Here is a 24,860-nt window from a genome sequence, read left to right on the forward strand (position 1 = left end):
CTTCGGGTAGGGGCGAAGCCCCACCCCCCGCGTAAGAACGTCTGAGCCCCCCCCCCCCCTCCACAACTCAAAAGAAATTTCCTCATCGATACTCTATAATAAAATTACCGCCTAATTAATGTGTCTAATCTAAAAAGTGGTTTTCTTGCAATGGGACGGTAGACATGTTTTTTTTTTGGGGGGGGGGGGGTGGGGTGGAGGGGTGGGTGTGGGGGGGGGGGTGTGGGGGGGTGTGGGGGGGTTGGGGTGGTGTGTGGGGGTGGGGGGGGTGGTGTGTGGTGTGTGGGTTGGTTTCAGTGTTTCTTTCAGACTTTTTCCTCCCCGGAGAGGGGTGGGGGTACTTGAAATTTTCGGGGGCGGGGGTAGAATTTTCTGGGAGGGGGCGGACACTGGAAAAAGTATATAATTATATTTCGTTGAATGGGACGGTAGACATGTTTTTTTTGGGGTGGGGGTGGTGGAGGGGTGGGGGGGGGTGGTGTGTGTGGGGGGTGGGGGTGGGGGGTGGTGTGTGTGGGGGGGGTGGGGGGTGGTGTGTGGGGGGTGGGTTGGTTTCAGTGCTTCTTTCAGACTTTTTCCTCCCCGGAGAGGGGTGGGGGTACTTGAAATTTTCGGGGGCGGGGGTAGAATTTTCTGGGAGGGGGCGGACACTGGAAAAAGTATATAATTATATTTCGTTGAATGGGACGGTAGACATGTTTTTTTTGGGTGGGGGGGTGGGGGGTGGGGGGGCGGTGTGTGGAGGGGGTGGTGTGTGTGGGTGAGGGGTGGGGGTGGGGGTGGTGTGGGGGGTGGGGGTGGTGTGTGGGGTTGAGGGGTTGGGTTGGGGGTGGTGGGGGGTGGGGGTGGGGGTGGTGTGTGGGGGTGGGGGGGGTGGGGTGGGGGTGGTGTGTGGGGGGGGGTGGGTTGGTTTTAGTTTAGAGAAAAGAGACAGCACTATCAGCCTAGCGCCCGTTGTACCCTTCCTCAACGGGCCATTTTTCTCGTTTTATTATATTTGTGATTAAAATGCTTAGTCTAAAACAAAGTTTTAGTAACCATATTAGGCTCGTTAAATTTATTTTGATGATAATATATTTTTTTTAAAGTTAAAAATAAAATGCTTTTAATTTAACACCGTATTAAAAAAATAATATAAAATAAAATAAAACCTTTTGTGTTATACAGTTTTGTAAAAAAGTGAGAAAAAAAAACAAAAAAAACGGCAAAAGAACGAGTAAGAATCCAGAGAGATAGAGTCAACACAGCTGTAAAGAGAGTTGTTTAAGACAATCAGAAGATATGTTTAGAAAATAATGTTATGTTACAGATATATATATATATATATTTATATATACCTATATCTATATATATATATATATATATATATATATATATATATATATATATATATATATATATATATATATATATATATATATATATATATATATATATATACGAGTTTTCGTGTGCCTCTAACAAATCAAACACAACCTGTGTATGCAGAGATAGACATAAACCACAGTTGAACTTCATATTACTTGTCCAAAACATTAACTTGTGCACAAATATTATAGTTTACTTTTTAATAAACACCCCTGTATCAGATCTTAATTGTTCAGATTATCAAACGACTGTTAAATTAAAGGAAGACTATTTGAAGGTAAAGTTACTTCAAATTCTATTTATCTCAAAGTAAAACTATTTTAGTATTTTATATAATAAAACTAATGAAACTTAAATTTGTATCATTTTTAACATTAACGAGGCTTTTAATAAAAAAAAATTAAACAAAATGAAGCTGGAAAATGGTTAGACTAAAAAATAATGAATACAAATTAGAAAACTTAAAAGATTGAATAAGATAAATCACTTTCGACGTAAATGACACTATTTCTTTTTTTTTAAAAATACGCTAATAATAATTATGTTTCTTAGGGAACAAAAAGCCAAAGTAGGTTGACGCTGTTTAATATTTTAATAAGTGTCAATGTGTCGATTTAATTCACAGGTTTATCATTTTAACTATGCTCGAAACCAAAGGTAATTGCACTGTTAAACATCGTCTTTGCCACAGTATTATTACACACAACTTAGCATGAAGAAAATGGGCTCAAAAACTTAAATCGATTGTAGTAATGGGCCGAGGAGATATGAGAAACCCTCGAATTTAATTATATAATAACTTCTCATTTTTCATTATTATGAGACACTAATTTGACAACCCTTCGTATGATTGCGAACGCCTTTGCATTTAAATTGGAATGGTAATAAGAGTTGAAGTTTCTTTTCTTGAAAACCCGAACTAGGTCTGAATGTTATTTCAAATTTGCATTGAAAAGAGTAAAAATGTTGTTCTCTTTCGATTTGTTATCTTAAATACATTTTTATGGCCTAAAAACCGTTTGGTTCTTCATAAATATTAGTAAAAGTATACAGTAGATAATATTGTGACCCACGCTTTTCTTTATAGTAATTGAAATAATAGTGTAATATTATTTATATAAAGTAAATAATTTATTTTCTCCTTTTTGGTGCATTATTACATAAAACCTATGTGTTAAATTTTGTGTGTGCACTTTTTGTAAATCGTTTTTATTTAATTATTAACCTCCATTAAATTTTAATTTACACATGGCAAACACGTACACATAGAACATTATAGACAGTCCTATCTGCCTGCATCATATTTTGTCTAAGATTTTGGTCTGAGATCATGAAACATTTAGACGTGTTCTTAGACCATTTGTCGTGGAATTGTTACAATATTTGTGTTTCTTTTGAAATTACAAAGTCATCTTGCTAACCAAACAATGTCGACAAACTCTGGACTTGTCGACCCTGCAGTGCTGGACATTTTCCTCGCCATCAGCCTCGTGTTAGAGAGTCTCCTCAGCATCGTTGGTGTAGCCGGCAACATCATCAGCATCGTCGTCTTCAGCCAGCAGGGCTACAGGGAGACAACCAACATTTCCCTTACGGCTTTTGCGCTTTGCAACATCGGTTCGATTCTTACATTACAGCTCTTTAGCGTCTTGATAAACCCATGGACTATGAACTCTGACCTGATCTTCGACCCAATAGATTTTACAGTGATGTTTTCTACTTTCCCCCATAACTACTTCACACGGGTCAGTGGGTTCATCACTGCTTACATCGCGTTAGAGCGGTGCTTGTGTGTGCTGATGCCTTTACAAATTAAAACATTCATAACAAGGAAGATAAGCTTCTCTGCTATAGTTATTTTCTATTCAATAACTCTGTTAAATTTTACCCCTGCGTGTTTAGTGTACTATTTTGGATGGGTTAATTCTACTAACACCAATTCAACTGTTCTTGGGCTTTTTTTCCGTGAGAATCGCGATGCTGTGTTCAGTAAATCTTTTATTGTAACGGATCTTGCCGTGCCGTATATTACGTTTCTTGTCATAATAGTTTGCACATGTGTCACTGTGACGTCACTTATGACGTCATCGTCTTGGAGAAAACCTCTGGCAGGAGCTGTGTCAGACGTCAGTAGCAGACGATACCGAAAAGAGAGAAAATTAATCCCCATGTTAACGGTGATTTCCGTTCTATTTATAGTGTGTCAGACGCCTCAGTGTGTACTCCTTGCCGTGACGGCTGTTGTCCGCACTTTGGGCATGCGCGGGAGGTACTTTGACGTCACGGTCTGCTGCTACTGTGCTGTTGTATTCGTGGAAATTATTAATTCAGCCGTTAACCCTTTGGTGCATTACAAGATGAGCACGAAATTCAGGGTCACCTGTAAGAATCTCTTCAGAAAATAAACCTCTTTAAATGTGGACACTTTAACTGTGTTCTTATATATGAACAGAATACTATTCTTATCTTACTTATAAATTTAAATCAATTTCCAATGTTCGTAAGTGGTATATTACATTAAAAATCGATTTACGAACAACACTTTTAGGTTACAGGACGATTATATTACACTCTTCTGATTTCATAGTTAAATTATCTAATATATAAAGCTCAGTTCTGTAACGTGTGGCAAAAAAAAAAGTTTGTCGTTGACACTTCTACGGATTTAAGTGTTAGATTTTTTATCGTGCTCAAAGTCTAAATTTACGAGTCGAAAAATTACCATTGAAAGTCTTTAAAAACAATTTTCATTCTATTTACTTAGAAGAATAATTTTCAATTATGAACACGACATAAAATTTTTAAAAAGTGTATCGACGTTTATAAAATTTCTAAAATTGTGTCGGAAATGTATTGACTGCAAAGTTACTTCCCTTTAAAGAAAAATAAATCCTTAAGAAGAGAGAATTAACATTTTATTACTTTGTTTTTGGTGTTAAGAAAAAAAAATAATTACACAATTAGCGGGGATTGATTAAGTGCAATGTCGTTAGGTATTTTTAACACTGCCTTTTATTTATTCTATACACTGAACATACTGTTCAATAATTATTATTTTTTTTTTAAAATCAACAACATTTAATAAGCCAGGTCCTACAAATCATATACGTTTATTTCTTTCCATTTACGGATAAGCTTGGAGTATTATCATTTTTGTTCACTAAATTGAAACAGGCGCGTCCGCCGGCGCCCCTGCACGGTTTGATTTGGCACCCTGGGCTATCATGTGAGCGCTATGCTGCATAATTTTGTTTTAAACAGTGCGATAGACTATGGATAAGAAAGGTTACTATAGTCTTTAAGTGAATCAAATCCGGGCGTCCTCCGGCACCCCGACAGGGTGCTATTTGGCGCCCCGGGCCTTCCGGTGTACGCTATGGTATCTACGTTCGCGTGAGTTCAAAAGACTATAAATAAGTTATGCACTATAGGCGTTTACTAAGTTCAATCAGGCGGTGACGTCATGGTGCGTCCTCTGGCGCCAGACAGGGTGCTTTTTGGGGTCCCGGGCCTCCCGTGTTCGGTTTCGCGCCTACGTTCATTAAAGTGAGTGCAAAAGACTATGAATAAGTTGGGGTACTATAGTCGTTTATTAAGTTGAAGTAGGCGATTCAGCCCCGTGAGCACTTTGCGTTTATATTCGCGTTAGTGTTTTCTTTGTGTTTAGGTTGAGTTTGCGTTAGTGGTTGCGTTTTGATTTGGTTCGTTTTTGTTCTTTCTTTTTTCGTTTTCGTTTGTGTTTTATTTTCATTGGGTTTGTGTTTGTATTTGTGTTTGAGGTTTGTTTTGCGTTTGGATTTGGTTTGTTTTCGTTTGTTTTTTCTTTTGTGTTTTTTTTCTTTGGGTTTGTGGTTGGTTTTGCGTTTGTATTTGGTTTGTTTTCGTTTGCTTTTTCGTTTGTTTTTTTCTTTGGGTTTGTGTTTGTGGTTGGTTTTGTGTTTGGATTTGGTTTGTTTTCGTTTGCTTTTTTCTTTGTGTTCGTATTGGTGTTTGTGGTTGTGGTTGGTTTGTTGTAAGTTTTTGTTTTCGTTTGTATTTGTAATTGTGTTAGCGTTATGTTTGCGTTTTGTTGTTTTGGTTTTGGTTGGTTGTGGTTTGGGTGGGCAATGCCGGGTTTATGATGATTACTAAACACACAGGTGATGGTCTTTAACAGAAGGGTTTTTCACAGAAGCCAGAGCAGGGCCTGGCCGGGACGGCTAGTACTGTAATAAAGATGAAAATTGTAAGAAAGTTTCCTTGAAAATTGAGCTGTTTTGTTACAAATTCTTCCTTTTATTCTACGATTAATCCTACTAGAAATGTTATCACAACTGTTAAGTTTGACAGTTGGTGATATTGATAGTGTGTTAAATATGAGCTATATATAGGAAATGAGGGGGGGGGGGGCAGAAAGTTTGAGGACACATTGAGCTTTTAAAAGGTAACGTTATGAGGGGAACTGTAATTCTCGTTTCCAATTTTAAAATGTTGTTTTTATAGATTGTAGTAGAAATTGATTAATTTACTAAATTTTGACCAAGCTTTGAAAATAGATTATAAATACATAACATTTTAAGAAATAAATACAGCAAATTTGAGTGTTGTTTATTTTCTGGTTTGGGGGTCTAATTTTTTCTAGAAATTTTGATGATGGGAGCGGGAAAGGCAATAAACATCATCAAAAACCTGATGTCATTTGTGAATAACACTTTCTTATAGAAGACGTTACACAACTAAATTAACAAGAATCGTAAATAAGAACTATAATCATGATAATGTATGTAGTTTTGTTATAGCTCAGTTGTTTCCCTTAAAAGTCTACTGTTATGCACTGATTCGGTTTCAGTTAGTTTATTTATAAATGGGTGTCAATGCTGCTTTTGTGGAAGTACTAAATTCGTTCATCGATTTTTAAAAATCATTAACCATAGTGCTAAGCTAACGTGTGAACTATGTTCTTGTGGAAGAACATGTTTTGTAAAGAAGGGTGCAAAAAAAAAATCTATAGTGTTAGAGAAAAGTCTCGAGTTCGAATCCTCGGGCAGATGAGGCTGCTTAGCTGGGAACAGCTACTCTTCTAGGAGAGACAACTCCAAAATCAAACAACTGCTGCTTTGTAGTTTGTTCTTGGATGTACAAAGGCTATGGTTGCAAATCCAAAAAGAAAAGCAGGCTGAAATCGGAGTCAATGGCCTCAATCCTTAACTGTGATGTAGGCGTTGTCGAGTCGGCAAAAAGCTCATGGTTGATAAATTTGAAAAAGTCTCGAGTTCAAACCCTTTGGCAGATAATGCTCGATCTCTTCCAGCACTAAAAATTAAGAACGTAGAAGAAGTTCATTTAAATATAATAGGAGAATATTGTACATTAAACGTTGTATCTGGTCATTGTGTTTTAAATGGAGACAGTCTACAGTTTTTACAGTAAGTTTGAATAAAGACTCGAATCTCTTACAAGTTACATTCAGAACGAGATCTTTGTTCACGTGTGGTAAGAATTCACTTAGCATGGATTGATTGTATTTTAAGGAATGACGTAATATGCATGATACATAAATAAAAGTCATCAAAAACACTTGTGCATTATAGATCGCTTATGTTGTGGGCAGCTTAGAGGTAGAGCGCTAGACTCCTAACACAAAAGTCTCGAGTTCGAATCCGGGTTCAAGTCAGTGGAAAGTTTCTGAGTCCATCCTGTCCTGATGGGTACCTGACTCACGTTAAGGAAAGTAAAAGCGGCTGGAGCATCTTGCAGAGGTAAAAAAAACATGTGAACTTAATTTCATCTACCTAATGAATCATTATGTCTATAAATAATTTTTAATACGGACTGAACACAGCAGAAGAAAAATATTTTGCACGGTTTTGCAGTAGCAAGCTGAGAAGCGATATAGGATGCTGCACGAAAAAGAACAACTTTCTGTTCCGACATAAGGTCAAATGGACGTACTGATATATTTGCGTGCCTCCGTTGCCTTCTCTAGTTTCATCTACCCTGAGGCGTCCAGCTTAGCGCCACTCCTGTGATATCATAACTCATTCTCAAAACATAACCCTCCAGCGCAATCTTTTTTTCCCCAATTCTTTCTGAAAAGGCTTTTATTTCCATTTCTCCTGGTAATCTTTAATTGGAAATAGTGTTAGGCCAGATGATGCCTTTTATCTTTCGTAGGAAATTAGTTTAGAAATAACTCGTTGATTTTATAGTAGCTGTTACTTTCCTGCTTACGCCGTAATACAGAGGACACTTAGGACGTTTTGAAACTTCATGTTATGGTCTTTGAGGATAATATGTTTAATCGCCATGTTTTTTGAATGGTTGCAAAGGCTCCTTTCTATTTTTAAACGCGTGATATAATTTCAGTGATGCAGTTGTATACATAACTGACAATGCTGCCTAAATATGTGAAAGATTAAACAATTTACCGTTTAATTTGTTTCAGTAACATAGTTGGTTTTCACACATTCTAAATCAAGTGTTTCTATCAGGCATCACTTTGAAAGGGGGGGGGGGGCGGGGTGGCAGTCCAAACAAAATAGAAGGTAAACAACAAATATAAACTTTTATCGTCACCCGCGAATATAATTCCATTCCCCCCCTTCCCTTGCGAACGTTTCAAGTGCCCCCCCCCCTCCACACGGGTAAAAATAAACCGACAATTTCGTAGTGTATTTTTCATCATAAATCGATATACGACATGTAATTCTAATAGGCAATGTGTTTTAATCCAAGTACCTGAATCTATCACAACAAACTATGATATTCAACATTTTTCTACATATGTAGTCTATTGTCTTTCTGTTTATACAATTTAAAGTAACAGTCACGTCATTGCGATACATGTTTCTAAATGTATTTTTATGTACAGGTGCTAATATATATATATATATATATATATATATATATATATATATATATATATATATATATATATATATATATATATAAAATACATTTTAGTATATAATATCCTTAAGGTTTATCTAATTTCACAAATACTTGACAATATATTGTTATAATGGTCATTTATACCTCAGAGGCACCAATAGTATAGTTAATTTTAATCCATATTTAATAATTCTAGCCTTCGATATGTGTGTGACTAAAATTGTTACCGAACCAAATACTAGTGAAATTAACATATGATTTGTCTTTTAACATAATCGTTTTTCTTTTTTTCTTTTAAATATACTTGATGTAAACTCATTTCAACTTCATTTTTGTATTTTTTTTACATTTTAACAAATGTATTTATACATTTCTATATTTTATTAAAAATAAACAACTTGACAGATAAGAGTTTTGACTAAATTTCGTTTCCTCGCGTATTGGTCTGCCTTTTTTTTTAATAAAAAGAACGCCTTGGACAGGTAGTTTCGGAAAAACCCAATATTACGTTACAGAAACTGTTTTACGATAATGATACTGCTCTATTTTTATCTTATGAAATCATATTTCTCCTATAATAGTGTACATTTGACCGTTTTTATAATACGTTGAATTTAATAAATTACTTGCTTATGATATTTCTGAGATTAATCAGATACAGATATAGCAGGTTATAAGATATGCAATAAAAAGACAAAGTGATTACAGTTTGGTCTCTTGTTACTTTAAAATAAAACAGATAATAATAGTTACAGAACGTCGAATGAGCCTTTTTTTCTTTTTCAACTTTTTAAATTTGTTTTCTGCACATAGGTGTACCAAAGTTATTAAGAATACTAAATAATTTAATGGAATATCTAAATATTTGATATTTAATAACGAGTTTAAAGATGGCTGCGATATGATGGCCTATTAACATTGGGAATTTTCATTTTCAGTTTCAGTTCTTAAGAGATCGATATCTATATGTGATTTATTATGAACAATTTGAGTGATTTATCGTGTTGTTATTTGTTTTGGTATATGATACTGCGCTACTGCAATTAAGAAAAAAAACGGATGCCTTTTTTTCAGCTACAAATTGATATACAGTAGTATCGCTATACAACGGACGTAGTTTTTGTGTGTGTTTGAACAGAAAAATGAACGAAATGCTGAACGCATTGCTGAACGCAGCTAAAAACGGTCTCAACGATACAATAAAATCACATCTGGAAAGCGGCATTAGAGTAGATCATGTTAACGTAGATGGTTTGGACGCGTTGATGCTAGCATCACAAAATGGACATCATAAAACTGTAGAATTATTACTTGAAAGCGGAAGTGATTGTAATCGGGTTGAAAAAGATGGCTGGGATGCATTAATGCTTGCATCACAATATGGATATAATAAAACAGTAAAATTATTGCTGGGTAAAGGAAGTAGCTGTAAAAGAGTAGAAAAAGATGGCTGGGATGCATTAATGATTGCATCTCACAAAGGACATTGTGAAACCGCAAAATTACTACTAAAACACGGAAGTGATATTGATCGTGTTGAAAAAAGTGGGCTCAATGCATTGATGCTTGCGTCTCAATACGGACACGTCAGAACAGTAAAGATGCTTTTAAAACATTTATTCAAACTCAAAACACAGACGACTAACGGTGACCATAATAGTGCATTCGAAACTAATAATGAAACATATATTAAAAAAACGTTTAGTATTTATTTAGTAAATATTATTTTTCTGGCGTTTGAAGAGGGACATGTAGGAATATTAGAGACAGTTTCAGCATTTGTTCATTTTCATACGGATATGTCAAGCTTGGTAGGCCTGATAACGTTTCTTTGCAATTTGTGTAAAAGTTGTAAGTATTAAAATTAAATTTCAAATATCAATTATTGCTATGAAAGTGCTTTTAAGGCTGTATTCATTTTTTTACACGCTTTTATTTAGCTCGCAGCTTTCTAGTTACAATGCTTTTTTATCAAAAGCTTTGGTCGCTCATGAGAACTTTTACATATTTTGTCAAGAAATGCTTTTACTAAAAACAAGATATGTGGGTGGTGTTTTTTTAAGAAACATTATTTTACAGAAAAGAAAGCTACCGTATTGTTTGAGAAGAAAAACTATAAAAACATGTTTTTTTTTTGTTTTTAAACACAGATCTTTACCACACTAAAATCGATATTGATTTTGAAATAGAAAACGACCCGATATTAAATGCAAGAGAAAAGAAACTCTGTCATGATTTTAAAAGGTAAAATTTAATTGCAACAAAAAGGGTAGGCCTATCTCATTGAAATCTTAGAATGTAATTTAAATTGATATGAATAATTTTAATATAATTCTAACAAAACTTTACACCATATTTTATAGCTAGCTTTAATTTATTTTAAAGCTTTATAACAATTTTTTATTATTTGTATTAATTTATCATTTTTTTGTAATATGTTTAAACTTAAGTCTGTTGAACGTCTATTCAATATACAAATGTCACAAAATGGACACTACCGAGTTGACGAGAATCCTTCCACCATAATGTTGACATGGATAAAAATATATTTGCTTTTAGATTTTGCAAGCAAAACGACCGTCAAAAAAAAATTTAAACTTCAGCTGAAAATTAATTTAAAAATCTGATATTTTTAGAATCAATAGTATAAAAGTTGCAATTCCAGGAAACTTGAAAATAATGTTTTGAGTTTAAGGCTATATTTCTAGTTTTTTTTTCATCAAGCCTACGTTTTGACAACCCCATTTATTATAGTTATTTCTTTACAAAACGTTGCCAATAAAATTTTTAAATTAAATTATGCTATTGTAAACCACATGATATAGTTCTGCCATTTTGTTTTACATGGATGTCGTCGTTTATGCGTCATTACCACAAGGAATTCAATTGTTTTTTACTTTGTTAAAAATTGTGTTTAATAACCAAAAATACTAACACGTCTAATAAATCCACTCTGTTTTAGAGTCCAAAAAAACCCACAGTCAGGATTATATAACTATATTAATTTAAATAACACCCTGCTTAGTTGTTAAAATATTTTTTGGGGAACTAATAACTTAGAGATTATTCTCGGTAGTGTCAATAAAAATAGAATTGTATTGACATATTACTTGTCTGTTATCCATGTGTTTTATATATAGCGTGAATTTAAAATGTAGAATTGAAATTATATATATATATATATATATATATATATATATATATATATATATATATATATATATATATATATATATTTATTTATATATTTATTTATATATAAGAGCATATACATTTTATTATAACTAGGTCCATCAACAGTTATTTGAAGATTGCAGGAAATAATCAGGAGCATCAGGTTTTACATATTTAAAACATTACATTATATAATTAAACGTGACTCCATATTTCAAAATGTAAAATCGACAAGTGATCTCATTATACCGCTGTTTATGGTTATTGTAAAACATACTTACACACAAACACATAGAGAAAGACATAGGCGATTTAGGCCTATATGTGTAGTAGGCTAATCATTAAACTTACAATGTATCTTAGTAGAAACATTTCCAATAACATGTTGCGACTTTGAAACTGTAAACTTTCTAAAAAATATATATATGAGAAATGTGTATTCATAAATTGAAACAAACAGACTGTATTATTTTACTTTCGAAACAAACATAGATCGTTCTAAGTAGTGTAACTTAGTGATTACTTTTGTCGTAAGTCAATGATTAATAAAATTAGAAAAAATGATAACTTATCTAATATAAATTATATAAACAATCTTCTCATTTATTTCAGAATCAAGTCTGTAAAGATTTTAATAGCGATGTGTTGGATATAAAGATAGAATTTTCTAGAACAGGAGCGTTTGAACCAATACATTTTTTCATTATTCAGAAAAGCTTGAGTAGTATTTGCAATATATTAAATGCAGACATGACGAAACAGTTTTTTAATTTACTGTTGCAAAATGATTATGCAGGTAAATCATCTAATTTTTAACGAAAACAGGAACACTTTTGTTCATTAATGGTATAGTTTATATAATACATAAATATAACTATAACTATATATAAATATAAATATATAAATATATATAAATAAATATATATAAATTACATCATAATGTCACACCCCCACCCTCCACCCATGTCGGGATTTGTCAAATTTGCTCTATTTAACACTCTAATTACTTATTTATTTAAGTGGAATTATCATTTTTCTGTATATATTTTGCTATTTTTTGCCTTGGTGTCAGCCCCATAAATGTTGACACCCGGTCCGCACCCCCCGCCCCTGTCCCCCTCGCTACGTCTCTGATGATAAATATATTATATATTATATTATCTATATTTATAATTTTCTTCTTGGAGACGTTAGAAAACACCAAGCTGTAAGCGCGCCTAGCAGTCCCTTCTCTTCCTCTCTAGGCTTATACGGCTATTAGGGGCAGATAATTTAGTTTGAAACTATTTTAAACTTAGGGGAGGTAACTAACAGGAGGCTGCTTTCACGCGGGGGGGGGGGGTGGGGGTGGAGAAGGTGGGTTTTAGTGTTTTAAAGCAAATATTTTCAGTGGCTGCATTGGTACTGAGGAATTCACAAATTATGAATTACTGAAAAGTAGAAAATAAAACTAAATAGCGGCGTATGATACGCCGCGGGTCGGCTCGTATATTATAATTTTATTTTTATGCTATGTATTATACGTTTTTTTTTCGGTTTTTATAAGGGGAACCATCTTTTCTGTTATTTCTTTTTTAAATGTAGGGTAGAAATATTGAAATGTATATATGTATATGTCGCTACCTAAAATACTCTTTCGCCAAAAAGTTGGGAATTTGATTTTTTTTCACACCAGTATTAAAGATTTATTGTACAATTTTAAATGTTATCCAAATTTTAAATCGAGTCACAATAGTTCAATAGTGTACTAGTCATTAGTTGCTATTTTGGGATTAACGCCGAATATATTGTAGTTAAGTGCAGTAAATGTTAAATTATTTATAATGTTATATTATTTATAAATGATTTTGATAAAATAACCTTTACAGAATTGACTATTAAGTACATACAAGTAGAGCTGGAAATTTCAACACCATGCTTTTCATTATTTCTAATTCGCGATGTGCTTTTGCTGTTGTGGGAAGGAAGTCACTTCAGTTCTAAATTCGCTCTGGTAATTAAAACTTTTTTTTTTAAGTTTTATTTTTTCCCAATCAACAAATATTTTTTAATAATCGATTTTACTTAATAACACTAAAGACAAAACACATTTGTTTTCATTTTAAATAATCAGAGTTTAACCGAGAATCATCAGCTTTGATAACTATGTTTTAGACATTGGCTAAGCTGGGGGTAGTGCAGATTTTTACCAAGTTTCTGATGCAGCTAAAAGATCGACAGGTAAAATCTGTTTATAAATTCAATTAACTAAAAAAGAAATATAACATGCATTCGCTAATTAAAAAACAGTGCGTTAGACAATGGATAAGATAGGGCGTTACAGTCGCTTATTAAATTGTATCAGGCGTGTCCGCCGGCACCCTACTAGGGTGCGATTCGGCTGCGAACAAAACATTTCAGTTTTCGCACCCAAAGGTTGAAATGAGACGCTGAGGGCACTGTAATAATGTTTTTTTTGAATACTCGGAAAAATTAAGAAAGGTTAGATTATTAACTGGGATAAAATTATCAAAACAATTCAATCTGCTACAGTTCTCAAAATAATGAAAACATTTCCGTAAAAATGTATATATATATATATATATATCTATATATATATATATATATATATATATATATATATATATATATATATATATATATATATATATATATATTTATTTATTTATTTTTTTTTTTTTTTTTAATTTATACATTGCAAAATTAAATAATATTATGTTGCATGTTAATCTACAGAGTTCCGTTTTTTACTTTATTGCGAAAAGTATGATATATATTTTGCTCAATATTGCCAGAAGAGGTCACAAAGATTACTTTACCCGTCCGAATACAAATACAGTAAGTTTACAAAAAATGTTAGTGTTGTTAATTAATTAAACGAAGTGGAATTCAAATGGAACTGGTGTAATATATATTCTAACTTTTTAATGAGTTGTTGAATTCAGGTAATTTCAAACAAAAACTTGTAGACTGTTTTAAATTATTATTGTATTAGGATGCAAATTGAATTGCTAGAATAAAACACCATCACAATTATATATATATCTATATATATATATATATATATATATATATATATATATATATATATAATTTATAGGTATAGATATATAAGTATAGATATAGATAGATAGTTATAGGGTGCGCGGACCTTTGACCACAGGTGCTTTGACCATAAGGGGTTTGACCATAGGGGGTTTGACCACAGCGGGCCTTTGACCATAGCGGTGCTTTGAACAGTCTACAGTCTCTCCTCCAATGTAGTCACCCAACAATGTGGCGTTTCCTTGAAGGCCTACAGATGGACTGCACACGGCAAAAGACAACTTTCTTGCAAGATGTCGCAGGGGCAAGCTACCCAGCTGAGAAGCGATACAAGATGCTGCACGAAAAAGTACAACGTGCTGTCTAGACATATGGTCAAACAGATGTACTGACATATTTGCGTGCTATAGCACATCTGTCATTTCGTTAACCATTTTATGTATTACATCTTTGACTATATTGTTGGCAAGTTTTGTATCATTTTTATCCTTTATATATGCTATGTGTTTTCAAGTACATCTACATTATTTATTTGTGAAACTTGTTATATGTCGCATTATTTGTGTTTCATTTATATTTAAAATAAATCTATAAGGCCCAGCACCAGTCTTTATGTGGAGACTAAAATATAGTTCTTGGCTTTTTTAAAATACATGTTAATTTCTATTAACGTACTCTCAGGAAACTTGTATAAAATCGTGTTAATTGTATCACAACTATGATCAAAGCCAGACACAGCGCTTGTGGTCAAACACCAGTTGATAGTCCACCTGTGATCAAAGACCCTCTGCTGAGAAAACACCTGTGGTCAAACCCCCAATGGTCAAACCCCCTATGATCAAACCCCCTATGGTGAAGGCTCCGCTGTGTTCAAACCCCCTATGGTCAAACCCCCTATGGTCAAAGCCCCTATGGTCAAGGCTCCGCTGTGGTCAAACCCCCTATGGTCAAAGCACCTATGGTCAAAGGTCCTAGGACCAGTTATAGGTATATATATATATATATATATATATATATATATATATATATATATATATATATAAATGAGTATATAATTGCGCATATTGTTATGGGTGCTACATATGCTTATAATAGTTTGTTTTAATGTATATGAACAGGTAGTGTCAAATATGACAGCTCTCGATCAGGAAATCGCCATTCCTTCACAGATTTTGCTTTTACAAATTGCAGGAATTTCAAATAGAGAAACAGAGATTTATGGTACTTCCTTTTACCATTAAAAAATTACTAAATACATTTCAAATTATGCATTTGCTATTAATTAATATATGCACCTAATTATTTTAACGTGTAACTGTGTGTGTGTGTGTGTGTGCATTTATAAAATGAAGTAAAATATTTAATACTTTTTCTTACATTAATTTAAAACAAAAGTTTTGAATTGCAGATATTATAAAACGAATTATAATAGATATCATAGTGGAAAGTGTTAAAGGGAATAAGGTGAAGCTGTTTGGATTTCAACTATCTGAACTTATTCAATGTCTTGTGGAATATTTAGCGGATGACGATGATGATACAATTAAGGAGGTTGTATGCTTTTTTTTTAATTCTGACATTTGTATTTTTCAAATTTAAGAGCTGATTACCTAAACATAATTTATTTATTAATTTATCAATTTTCAATGCCAAACCTTGTGTCAAATAATTAAACATTTTAAACAAGGTCAACTGGACAATTTGTTTTTAATAATTCGACTTTTAATTCATCAACAGATCATTCCTCTTCTTCCTAAGCTAAAAGAAATACTATCATCAAGCAAACACAAAGAACAATTTTTTACTGCGGAATGTTTGAAAAAGCTAAGTAAACACATTGAAGCAAGGCATGAAATTAAAAATGACGAAATCTTTTATACTAAATTAGTAAAATTTTTAAAAACCAATGATAAGAATATTGCTGATGTTGCAAGGTCAATTTTGTGGAGAATTTACCAAACAACAGGATATTTTCCGTCTATATTAGGTAAAGCGTACTTATATTTTTGTAAGTTCAAAGCGAAATCTTGAGTTTAAAACTATCATTTTGTAGTAAGCTATGTAAAGTATCCATATTAGTAATTTCACAATGTTGAAGTCAGTTACTTTTGTTATCACGTACTAAAAATCATTCATAAAAATAAAGAATAAATCGCTTATAGAATCTTGCAACTCAACTCATTTAGCATATAGGTTGCACATCATGTGCAACAAAATGCTAAATGAATTTCAATAAATATTCCTTTTGTTTAATTAAACGACATTGAATCTAATATTTTAGATAGTAATTATTTTTAAATATGTTGTAGATTCAATCACATTTGTATGTGTGGTTTATTAAAACCTTTTTTCAACTACAGAAAAATGTTATTCTGACGAGTTTCCCAAGTCGTACGAGATTAGCGATGATTTCCTAGCACGAGGTGGTTTCTGCAGCGTCCATCTTGTCATCGATACAGAAAATCCATGCGATGAAAAGTTTGTTGCAAAGAAAACACTGGATTTTCCATTCATTAAAAAAAAGTTGTTGGTACATTAAAATTTGAATTTCGTTCAATTGTGATTCTCCTTTATATTTAGGCAACTTTATTTTAATATATAATAATAATCAGTTTTTATTGTAAAACATAAAATATCCAAATATACCAATATGGTGGTTAAAAAACATTATCAAATGCAAATGTCCTATTACTTTAAACATGACAATTTAACACGTCTTTTTAAAACTAACACTTAACTTATATTGAGCAACTATTCGATACATTGTTATGATAAAATAAAGTTACTAATCATTTGCCGCCAATTTTTTTCTTAAGCAAAGCAAACTAGTTTTACTTTTAAAGTTTTACAAGCATTTAAGTGCTTATTGTAAAAGTTTTGTTTATGTATTTTTTAATTTATCAGGAAAGCTTTCAGACTGAAGCGTCCATATTGATAAAGCTTACTCATGAAAGAATAGTTCAATTCCATGGGTATTCGAAGAATGAAAATGAAATGCTTTTATTTCTAGAGTACATGAAGAAGGTAAATTGAAGAGCCCAGTGCTAAAAGTACTTAAGTAACATTTTTTTGTGAAAATCAAACCAAGCATTGATCGTTATTCCTCTAGTTTAACTTTATCTTATAAACAAAAAGTGATACTGAAGAATTTATTTAATTTGCTCTTCCAAACAAACAAATAATATACAAACATAATGTTTCATAGTAAATTTTAATCTTTAAACTCATTTTTCTCAAAATGTTGTTTTTGTGACTTAAGTACTTTTAGCACTAAGATCTTCAATTATAACTATTATACGAAGAGCGAACAAAATTCTTTAAATGCACTGAATTAAATTATACGTAATGGATCTTTATTATTTTGTTATATTAACAGCAGTTATTTTGATTACGTTTCATCAAGTTACCAGACAAAACTATTAATAAAAATTAAAGAAATAATAGATTAGGACAATGATTATCTGATTTTAAGTAAATGTACGTACTTTGGTATATGTATGTATTCAGAAGTCATACATTTACTTTCTAAGCTCGTTGGACCCACTTTGCAGTTCTTTAATGGTACATCATTTCGATCGAAGAAGTACTAGCTATTAAATTAAAACTATAGAGATGTCAATAAAACAAAGTTGATTTTTTATGATACAAATATGCTCAACTTATTACGGTGTTTAAAAAATGTAATACATTTGTCTGATGTGTTAATTTCTTATAGCGATTAGGAGTCGCACTTTCTTATTCTGGTTTTAACTATGCTATTTAATCCTAATTAACTAGGGAACCTTGTCTACGTTTATTAAAAAACGGCAAAGACTTGATGAAGCTCACACTAGGCAAATAGCTAAACAAATTCTTGAAGGTGTCGAATATCTGCATGAACAAAATATTCTACATTTGGATATCAAAGGTAAAGATTAATTTTTAATCCTTAATTTACTTTTGATAAATACAATTACATTCTTATGAATCATTTTTTTTCTTTAAAGATGCTCATAATAATTAAGGTAACAAAGCATTAAATTAGTTATTGATTTTAAAAATTATTCCAACAGGTAATAATATATTGATGGTGGACGACTCACGTATTAAATTAACAGACTTTGGTCTCTCATCTATTCTCAATGAAGATGAAGGTATTAAGGCAGAAAGGGGCACAACTCGATATATGGCTCCAGAAATGATTAACTGCCCTGAGGGTAGAATTTTTAAGAACTTATCGAGTTTAGACATTTGGTAAGAGTTTATTATTTGATTAAAGAGTGTTAGCGTTTAAAAATACGATTTTATTATGTTTCTTACTTGAAATCTGAACGACGCACTTAGTTTTAATATGTCTGAAACAAAGTCAGGCATATGCGTGGATTTAGTTTCCAAACTAAGTACATATTATGTGATAACAGTACATTTTATAACATAGGAGTGTGGGCTGTACTGTTGTAGAGATGATCACTGGATCTCCACCAAACTCAGTAACAACGTCAGCTAGAGTGCTATTTAAACGTGCAACCATGCAGAAACCAAAGTATGAACTACCCGAATCAGCGTCACAAGGCTTGAAAGAGTTTTTAGCAAAGACTTTTGAAACTGAGGCAGAAAAAAGACCATCAGCAAGAAGTTTATTGAGGGAGGACCCATTTATAACAGGTAGTTGATTGGGTGATATTTTTTTTTTCGCGTTTGATGTCTCTAATTTTAAGGATACAAGATACACATGTTTTCGATAAAAGGGACAATATGCTCATATAAATTTATATTTTTTTATTTGGTACTGACACCTTTTAGCTATTTAACCCAAATATTTTGGATTCTATGGCCTGCAGTCATCCTTTTATTACTATATGTAACATGGTATCCCCACCCCAGGCAACTTTTTGGTGAACGGAAAAATGTCACAACTTCTGCTAGAAAATAAAGTAAAAATAAAAGTCGAAAAGGAAAAATGTTATCGAAATAAAAAGGGGAGTGATCTCCCCTAAACTTTCTTGAATATTCTTCTATTACACTACGGGAAATGGCAGCATGGGATGTAGACATGATTTTTAATCCATTTTCAATTACTTAAACTTTATAAAATAGAATATAATCTCGTAGAAACAAGAATTGCGTACCTAGCAAACGCCAATCAAAATGTGCATAGTAGTGCGGAATTATATTAGTACTTAATAAATTCACGTGCCTTTTTGAGAAATAAGAAATAGCGTAAATTGCATCTTTCGGTCAACGTAAATTACCCAAAAATTGAAAGAAGGCAGAGAATTAGATTTTTTTACTTAAATGTAAAATTTCATGTATCTGTCTGAAAAATTACTCAAGTTATAGGCTTTTCAAAAGTTGAAAGTACTAAAAGTTCCACTCCGGTTATCGGAAATCGCTGAAAAGTTGATAAAGATCAACTAATTTGATTTAATACTTATTTATGAAATGTCACGAACCTAGTTGTAACGGTAGCTTACTCAAGTTATCGTGTTCACAGACACACAGACACACACACAGACATACGGACAAGATTGCAAAACTATGTTTTTCCGACTCTGGGAGGTGTAAAACGTCGAGATTTTAAAAAATCTCGATTTTTTAGCACGATTACAATACTTTCTCTATACTTCGTATACGAGAAAGTAAACACAATTCTTTTAGGAAATAGTTTGATTTAATTGTTGTGAATTGTTGAATTGTTGGTGTTTATTGGTGTGGGTGGGGTTTTTTAATTTTTGGTGGCATATTTAGAAACTTTATAGCATTATCGTTATGTAGTCATCAGTATAGTTGGTACATGATTTGATGTCGTTGATGACTGCAGTGAGAGGTTAAACAGTTTTGTGGTGTTTTAGATACATCAGCAGTATATTTCTCAATTGTTAAAGGAGACACCAACACAATCTCAACTCAGCAACTTTAGTTTTATGGATGGTGAAATTAAAACTTCGCGATACTTAAAAAGCGACCAGTTATTACATAATCGGATATAGCAGCGAACATAACTCTTGTTATAAAATACGTCAGAACAGCGAAAAAGAACTTTCTCAAAATGTATTGTGAATTTTGTAACATATATGATTTTCAAAGGATGCAGATCTGTTATTTTATAGCAATATTATAACATCACGACCCTGTTACAAGTTGTCTCTGTATATCGTCAAACTCGTTGTTGTCAAGTTTTACGTAGATCTACATATGTTGGAACTGTTGTATTCAAAATCCGTAAGACAGAAAAGTAACTATTAGCTTATTTTCAAGTTTTGTGCAGATATTTCTGAGATACATTTTGTACATAAATTAGGACTTTCACTTCTTTTGACTACATAACTCCACTGCCAGTGATGACGTATCAGAATAGAAGAATTTACTAACCATGTTCAGCATTGAAGTAAGTCTACAGTGACAAGTTCGAGTGACTAAATCGTCGTTGTTTAAAGTATATCTGAACTGTTATAATATTAACTATCCCTACATCCCGGATAATGTGAAGTATCCCTCAATCCTTGATGATGTAAAGTATCCCTACACCCCTGATGATATGAAGTACTCTTACACCCATGATGTTAAAATGAAGTGTCGATGTCATCCCACCGAATGTCCAGATATCCAAGCCGACGAATTTAGATTCATAAATAATAAGCTCTAATATGTTCTAGTTATAATATCAAGCGTTATTACTCTTCTGTATGTCAGATGCCCAAGTTTAAATGTCGGTTAAGTATTTCTTCTATAGTTGGGATTATTAACTGCATTTGTTAGAAGTTAGCTTACCTAAGTAAGAATCATAAAGTAAGGGCATTTTACAAGATAATCATAACTTTTACATTTATTTAGGCCCACCTTCAATGACCTGCTTAAAAAATCACAAAATTTCACTTTTTAGATTCCACAGACAAGAATTGTGAAACTTTAATAATACCAATACTACAGAAACTAGTTCTACTTTCAGATAATTGTATGCAGAGGATTTATGTTCTTAATTGTGAGATAAATGAACACTGTAGCTTAAAGTTATTTTTTTTTTGTAGAATTTTTGTGTTTTGTTAATCTGGTAGTTCAATTGGAGATAAGCTTATGCCGGTTGATATTACCGCTTGATAGGACGATGATGGTTTTTTATGATGGTATCTCGATGATGTGTTGCAGAGTATACCTTTTCTATTAGGTTTTTTTTTTGTTTCTTTTGTTTTTGGAATCTCAATGAGTTTTTGTATTTTGTAGAGAAACTAATTATAATTATGGCTATATTACTTAGTTTTACCATTGTGAGAAGTATATATAGTAGATATAAGTTGATGCTTATTATCTATTGAAGACTACGTAACCCTATCATGCTGAAATTATACGGGTGTATAACCAATAATAATATGTGTCGTTAGATACATATTGTCGTACAGTTAAGGATAGATATACTACGGAAATGAGTTACTATATTAAAAAATGCAATGAAACAATACCTTAGAGATTAATACTAGATAAGGCCTATATAATACTGCATAGGGATAATATTAATATTACTTAGTACCATTTATTATTAATTGTTTGATCTTCATTGTTTATACTACAACACTGTACACTGTCACTCTCTTGTGGAAACACCTGATCGTCCTGGGACGTTGTGAAGTGTATTTTTTCTACATATGCTATTTTCCACTATTTTATTGTATTAGTTGTTGATGAATCAAAATGTATGTAGAGTGTGAGCCTCGCTGGCTTTGTCAGCTTGTCAAACGAGAAGGGAAATGTTAAAAATGGGATTAGCATAGGGTAAGGAACTTGGGTAAAATATAGTTTTAAAGTTAATTATATGTTTGTGCATGCTGTTATGTTGTGTATAGGTTAGATAGATCATAATAGTTGTATTAGAAATAGTCCTTAGTGTGTTTGACTGTACTTCCCCCTCACTAGATACAAGTCTGAATAGCTTGTAGTTGTACCAGTCGTAAAGAGTTAATGCATACACAGGTTAGACACCCCGCCCCTCGTGAGACTGCTGGGGTCAGGCAGAGGTTGGGTTACATTAGGGTGAAGCTGGGGGCGGGAGATTGAATTAGGTTAGTTGAACATTAGCCTCGTAAGGATGTAGACGTGTTTTGTTTTGTCAAGTGTGGTAGGGCTGGTCCCTAACGCCGGCCGCTATTGATGAACCCGTTTTTCCTCTTCTTTAGACCATACTAGGACTATGATGAAGTGTTTAGTTTCACCATCAATTACATTAAAGTTGCTGAGTTATGATTGTGTTGGTGTTTTCTGTAACAATTAAGTAATCCACTGTTGATGTGTCTGAATCACCACACAACTCTTTAACCTCTCACTGCAGTCATCAACGACATCAAATCATGAATTCATAACAATTATGTTTTATAAAAATAAAATAAAATAAATATACTATAAGTTAATTTACCCAACAACCTCAACTTTTGTTACGTATGTAGTTAAATACGCGGTAAAAATTAAAATAAGAAATAGCACAGATATAGAGATATGCTAAGAACGTAAATTGCAATTAATGTAAAGTATCAATGAAAACAAACTACTAGAATGCTAATAATTATTTACTTCATCATAAAATTAGCTGAACGTTATTTCTTTATGCTTTCAGATGTAAGTGACGTTGAAAGAATGTAACAGTAATACCTTTGAATTTGTATCTGATATGGCTTGATATTAAACGGTTCAGATAGTGATATAATCTAAAAAATTGTTCAATGTTATATTAAAATAAATTGCATTTATTTAAAAGAAATGAGTTTCCATTTAGAAAGTAAGGAAAACTAAATAAATTACAGTGATGTGTTCTGTTTTTTTTTTAAATTTACATGAATGTAAACTTTTGTTTATGTATTTTAATTCTTTTTTGCACATTGGTGAATCGGCATTTTAATTTTTCTTTTGGCTCGTGTAGAAAATAAGGCCAAGAAATGATTTGCCATAATCCTCCATATATTGATTTATTTCTTTACAAATAAATTACAATAATGTGTGCTGTTTTTTTAAATTTACCACAATGTATAGTATTATTTATATGTATTTTAATTAATTTTGCAAATTGCGTGAATCACCTTATTTATTTTTTCTTTCGCTCCGTGAAGTCAATAAGACAACAACAATGTTTTGCAATAATAGGGGATATTTTTATTTATTTATTTACAAATACATTACAGTGCTGTGTTCTGTTTTGTAATTTACCAGAATATATTCTCTTATTGAATGTATTTTCATTTTCTTTCAAATTGGGTGAATATGATTTATTTCTTTACAAATAAACTACATTGCTGGGTTCATTTCGTTTTTAATTTACAAAATTGTATACTCTATTACTATGTATATAAATTATTTTTGCAAATATCGTGAATCACTTTATTTTACATCCTTTGGCTCCGTGAAGAAAAGAAGGCAAAGATAAATCTTTGTTGTAATACTCGATTTTATTTTGTTCCGTTTAATTACACCTCGGCGTAGGACGCATTGTAAACTCATTAATATTTGAGTTCAATAATATTTTCATATTGGCATATGAGGGGAAAAGATGCTACAGCAAATTAAAATGTATTTTACTTAAGGCAGATACAGATAAGAATTGTGCAGGAACATTATCGTTCCCTCACTCAAGAGCGTGAAAATGGCAGTATACATCTGTGTGAGGTGTATGGTCTACCACACGATCATACATCTGTGTGAGGTGTATGGTCTACCACACGATCATACATCTGTGTGAGGTGTATGGTCTACCACACGATCACGCTATTGCAGCGTAGGTTGAGCGCATTTTATAAACTGACAATACATTTCATTTTCTAAAACTCATGTATAAACTCGCAAAAACTCGTCATCCACTGGTTGTATTTATGGATATCACAACAACTACATAAGTAGATTTTTTTTATCTGTAACTCAATTTTCCTTATTTAATAGCATGTCAATATTGTGATCATCATAAGTTATACTGTATTTATGTCTCTGCTTTATTTGTGAACTGAATTAAATGTTAATATTGATTTCAGTTTAAAATTGAAAATTGATACTTGCAGTTTTAAATCAGAAGATTACAACTACAAAATATTCGCTTTCATTACTTATTATTTTGTCTCTCGCAGATATCTCCACATTTGGGTTATATTAAAGGTTAATTATATAAGTATCTAATAAATATTACTTTGTAATACATTTTGAAAATGTCTTATATGGTTTGCAATATACACATTGTTAAAAGCTATCCATTAAACAAAAATATTATTGTTATTTATTTTTCGGCCTGAATAATTGGTAATATATTAACTAAATTTAAAACTAAAATATTATAAAACGCTATCAACTCTGATGGGTACCCCTAACTCACTTAAGGGAAAGTAAATGCGGCTGGGCATAGTGCTGACCACACTATCTCTTCATTTGCCGAGGTCACAGAAACAAGTGAACTCTAC

At 32.3% G+C, this 24,860-nt stretch overlaps 1 protein-coding gene across 1 annotated transcript; it reads left to right on the forward strand.

Annotated features, from left to right (window-relative positions):
* The first annotated feature begins 8,801 nt into the window (after positions 1–8,801).
* On the forward strand, positions 8,802–23,737 carry LOC131937706 (uncharacterized). Its single transcript, XM_059295308.1, has 16 exons — positions 8,802–8,908; positions 9,313–10,089; positions 10,389–10,482; positions 11,527–11,575; positions 12,025–12,208; positions 13,281–13,405; positions 13,567–13,632; positions 15,576–15,678; positions 15,866–16,008; positions 16,195–16,444; positions 16,818–16,987; positions 17,362–17,481; positions 18,235–18,364; positions 18,510–18,690; positions 18,875–19,101; positions 23,039–23,737. The coding sequence occupies exons 2-16, from the start codon at positions 9,381–9,383 to the stop codon at positions 23,062–23,064; spliced, it is 2,577 nt and encodes an 858-aa protein (XP_059151291.1). The 5' UTR covers positions 8,802–8,908; positions 9,313–9,380; the 3' UTR covers positions 23,065–23,737.
* The last annotated feature ends 1,123 nt before the right edge of the window (positions 23,738–24,860 follow it).

The sequence above is a fragment of the Physella acuta genome, unplaced genomic scaffold (genome assembly GCF_028476545.2).
Source record: "Physella acuta isolate Inbredline_101_S28 unplaced genomic scaffold, ASM2847654v3 ptg000218l, whole genome shotgun sequence".
Classification (NCBI taxonomy): domain Eukaryota; kingdom Metazoa; phylum Mollusca; class Gastropoda; family Physidae; genus Physella; species Physella acuta.

What these genes read in the sequence shown, in the direction of transcription:
- LOC131937706 (XM_059295308.1), top strand. Translation starts at nt 9,381, where the DNA reads ATGAACGAAATGCTGAACGCATTGCTGAACGCAGCTAAAAACGGTCTC. An exon ending in TAGAGAAACAGAGATTTATG is followed by an intron (nt 15,679 to 15,865) that starts GTACTTCCTTTT and finishes TTTGAATTGCAG; the next exon opens with ATATTATAAAACGAATTATA. An exon ending in TTATCGAGTTTAGACATTTG is followed by an intron (nt 18,691 to 18,874) that starts GTAAGAGTTTAT and finishes TTTATAACATAG; the next exon opens with GAGTGTGGGCTGTACTGTTG.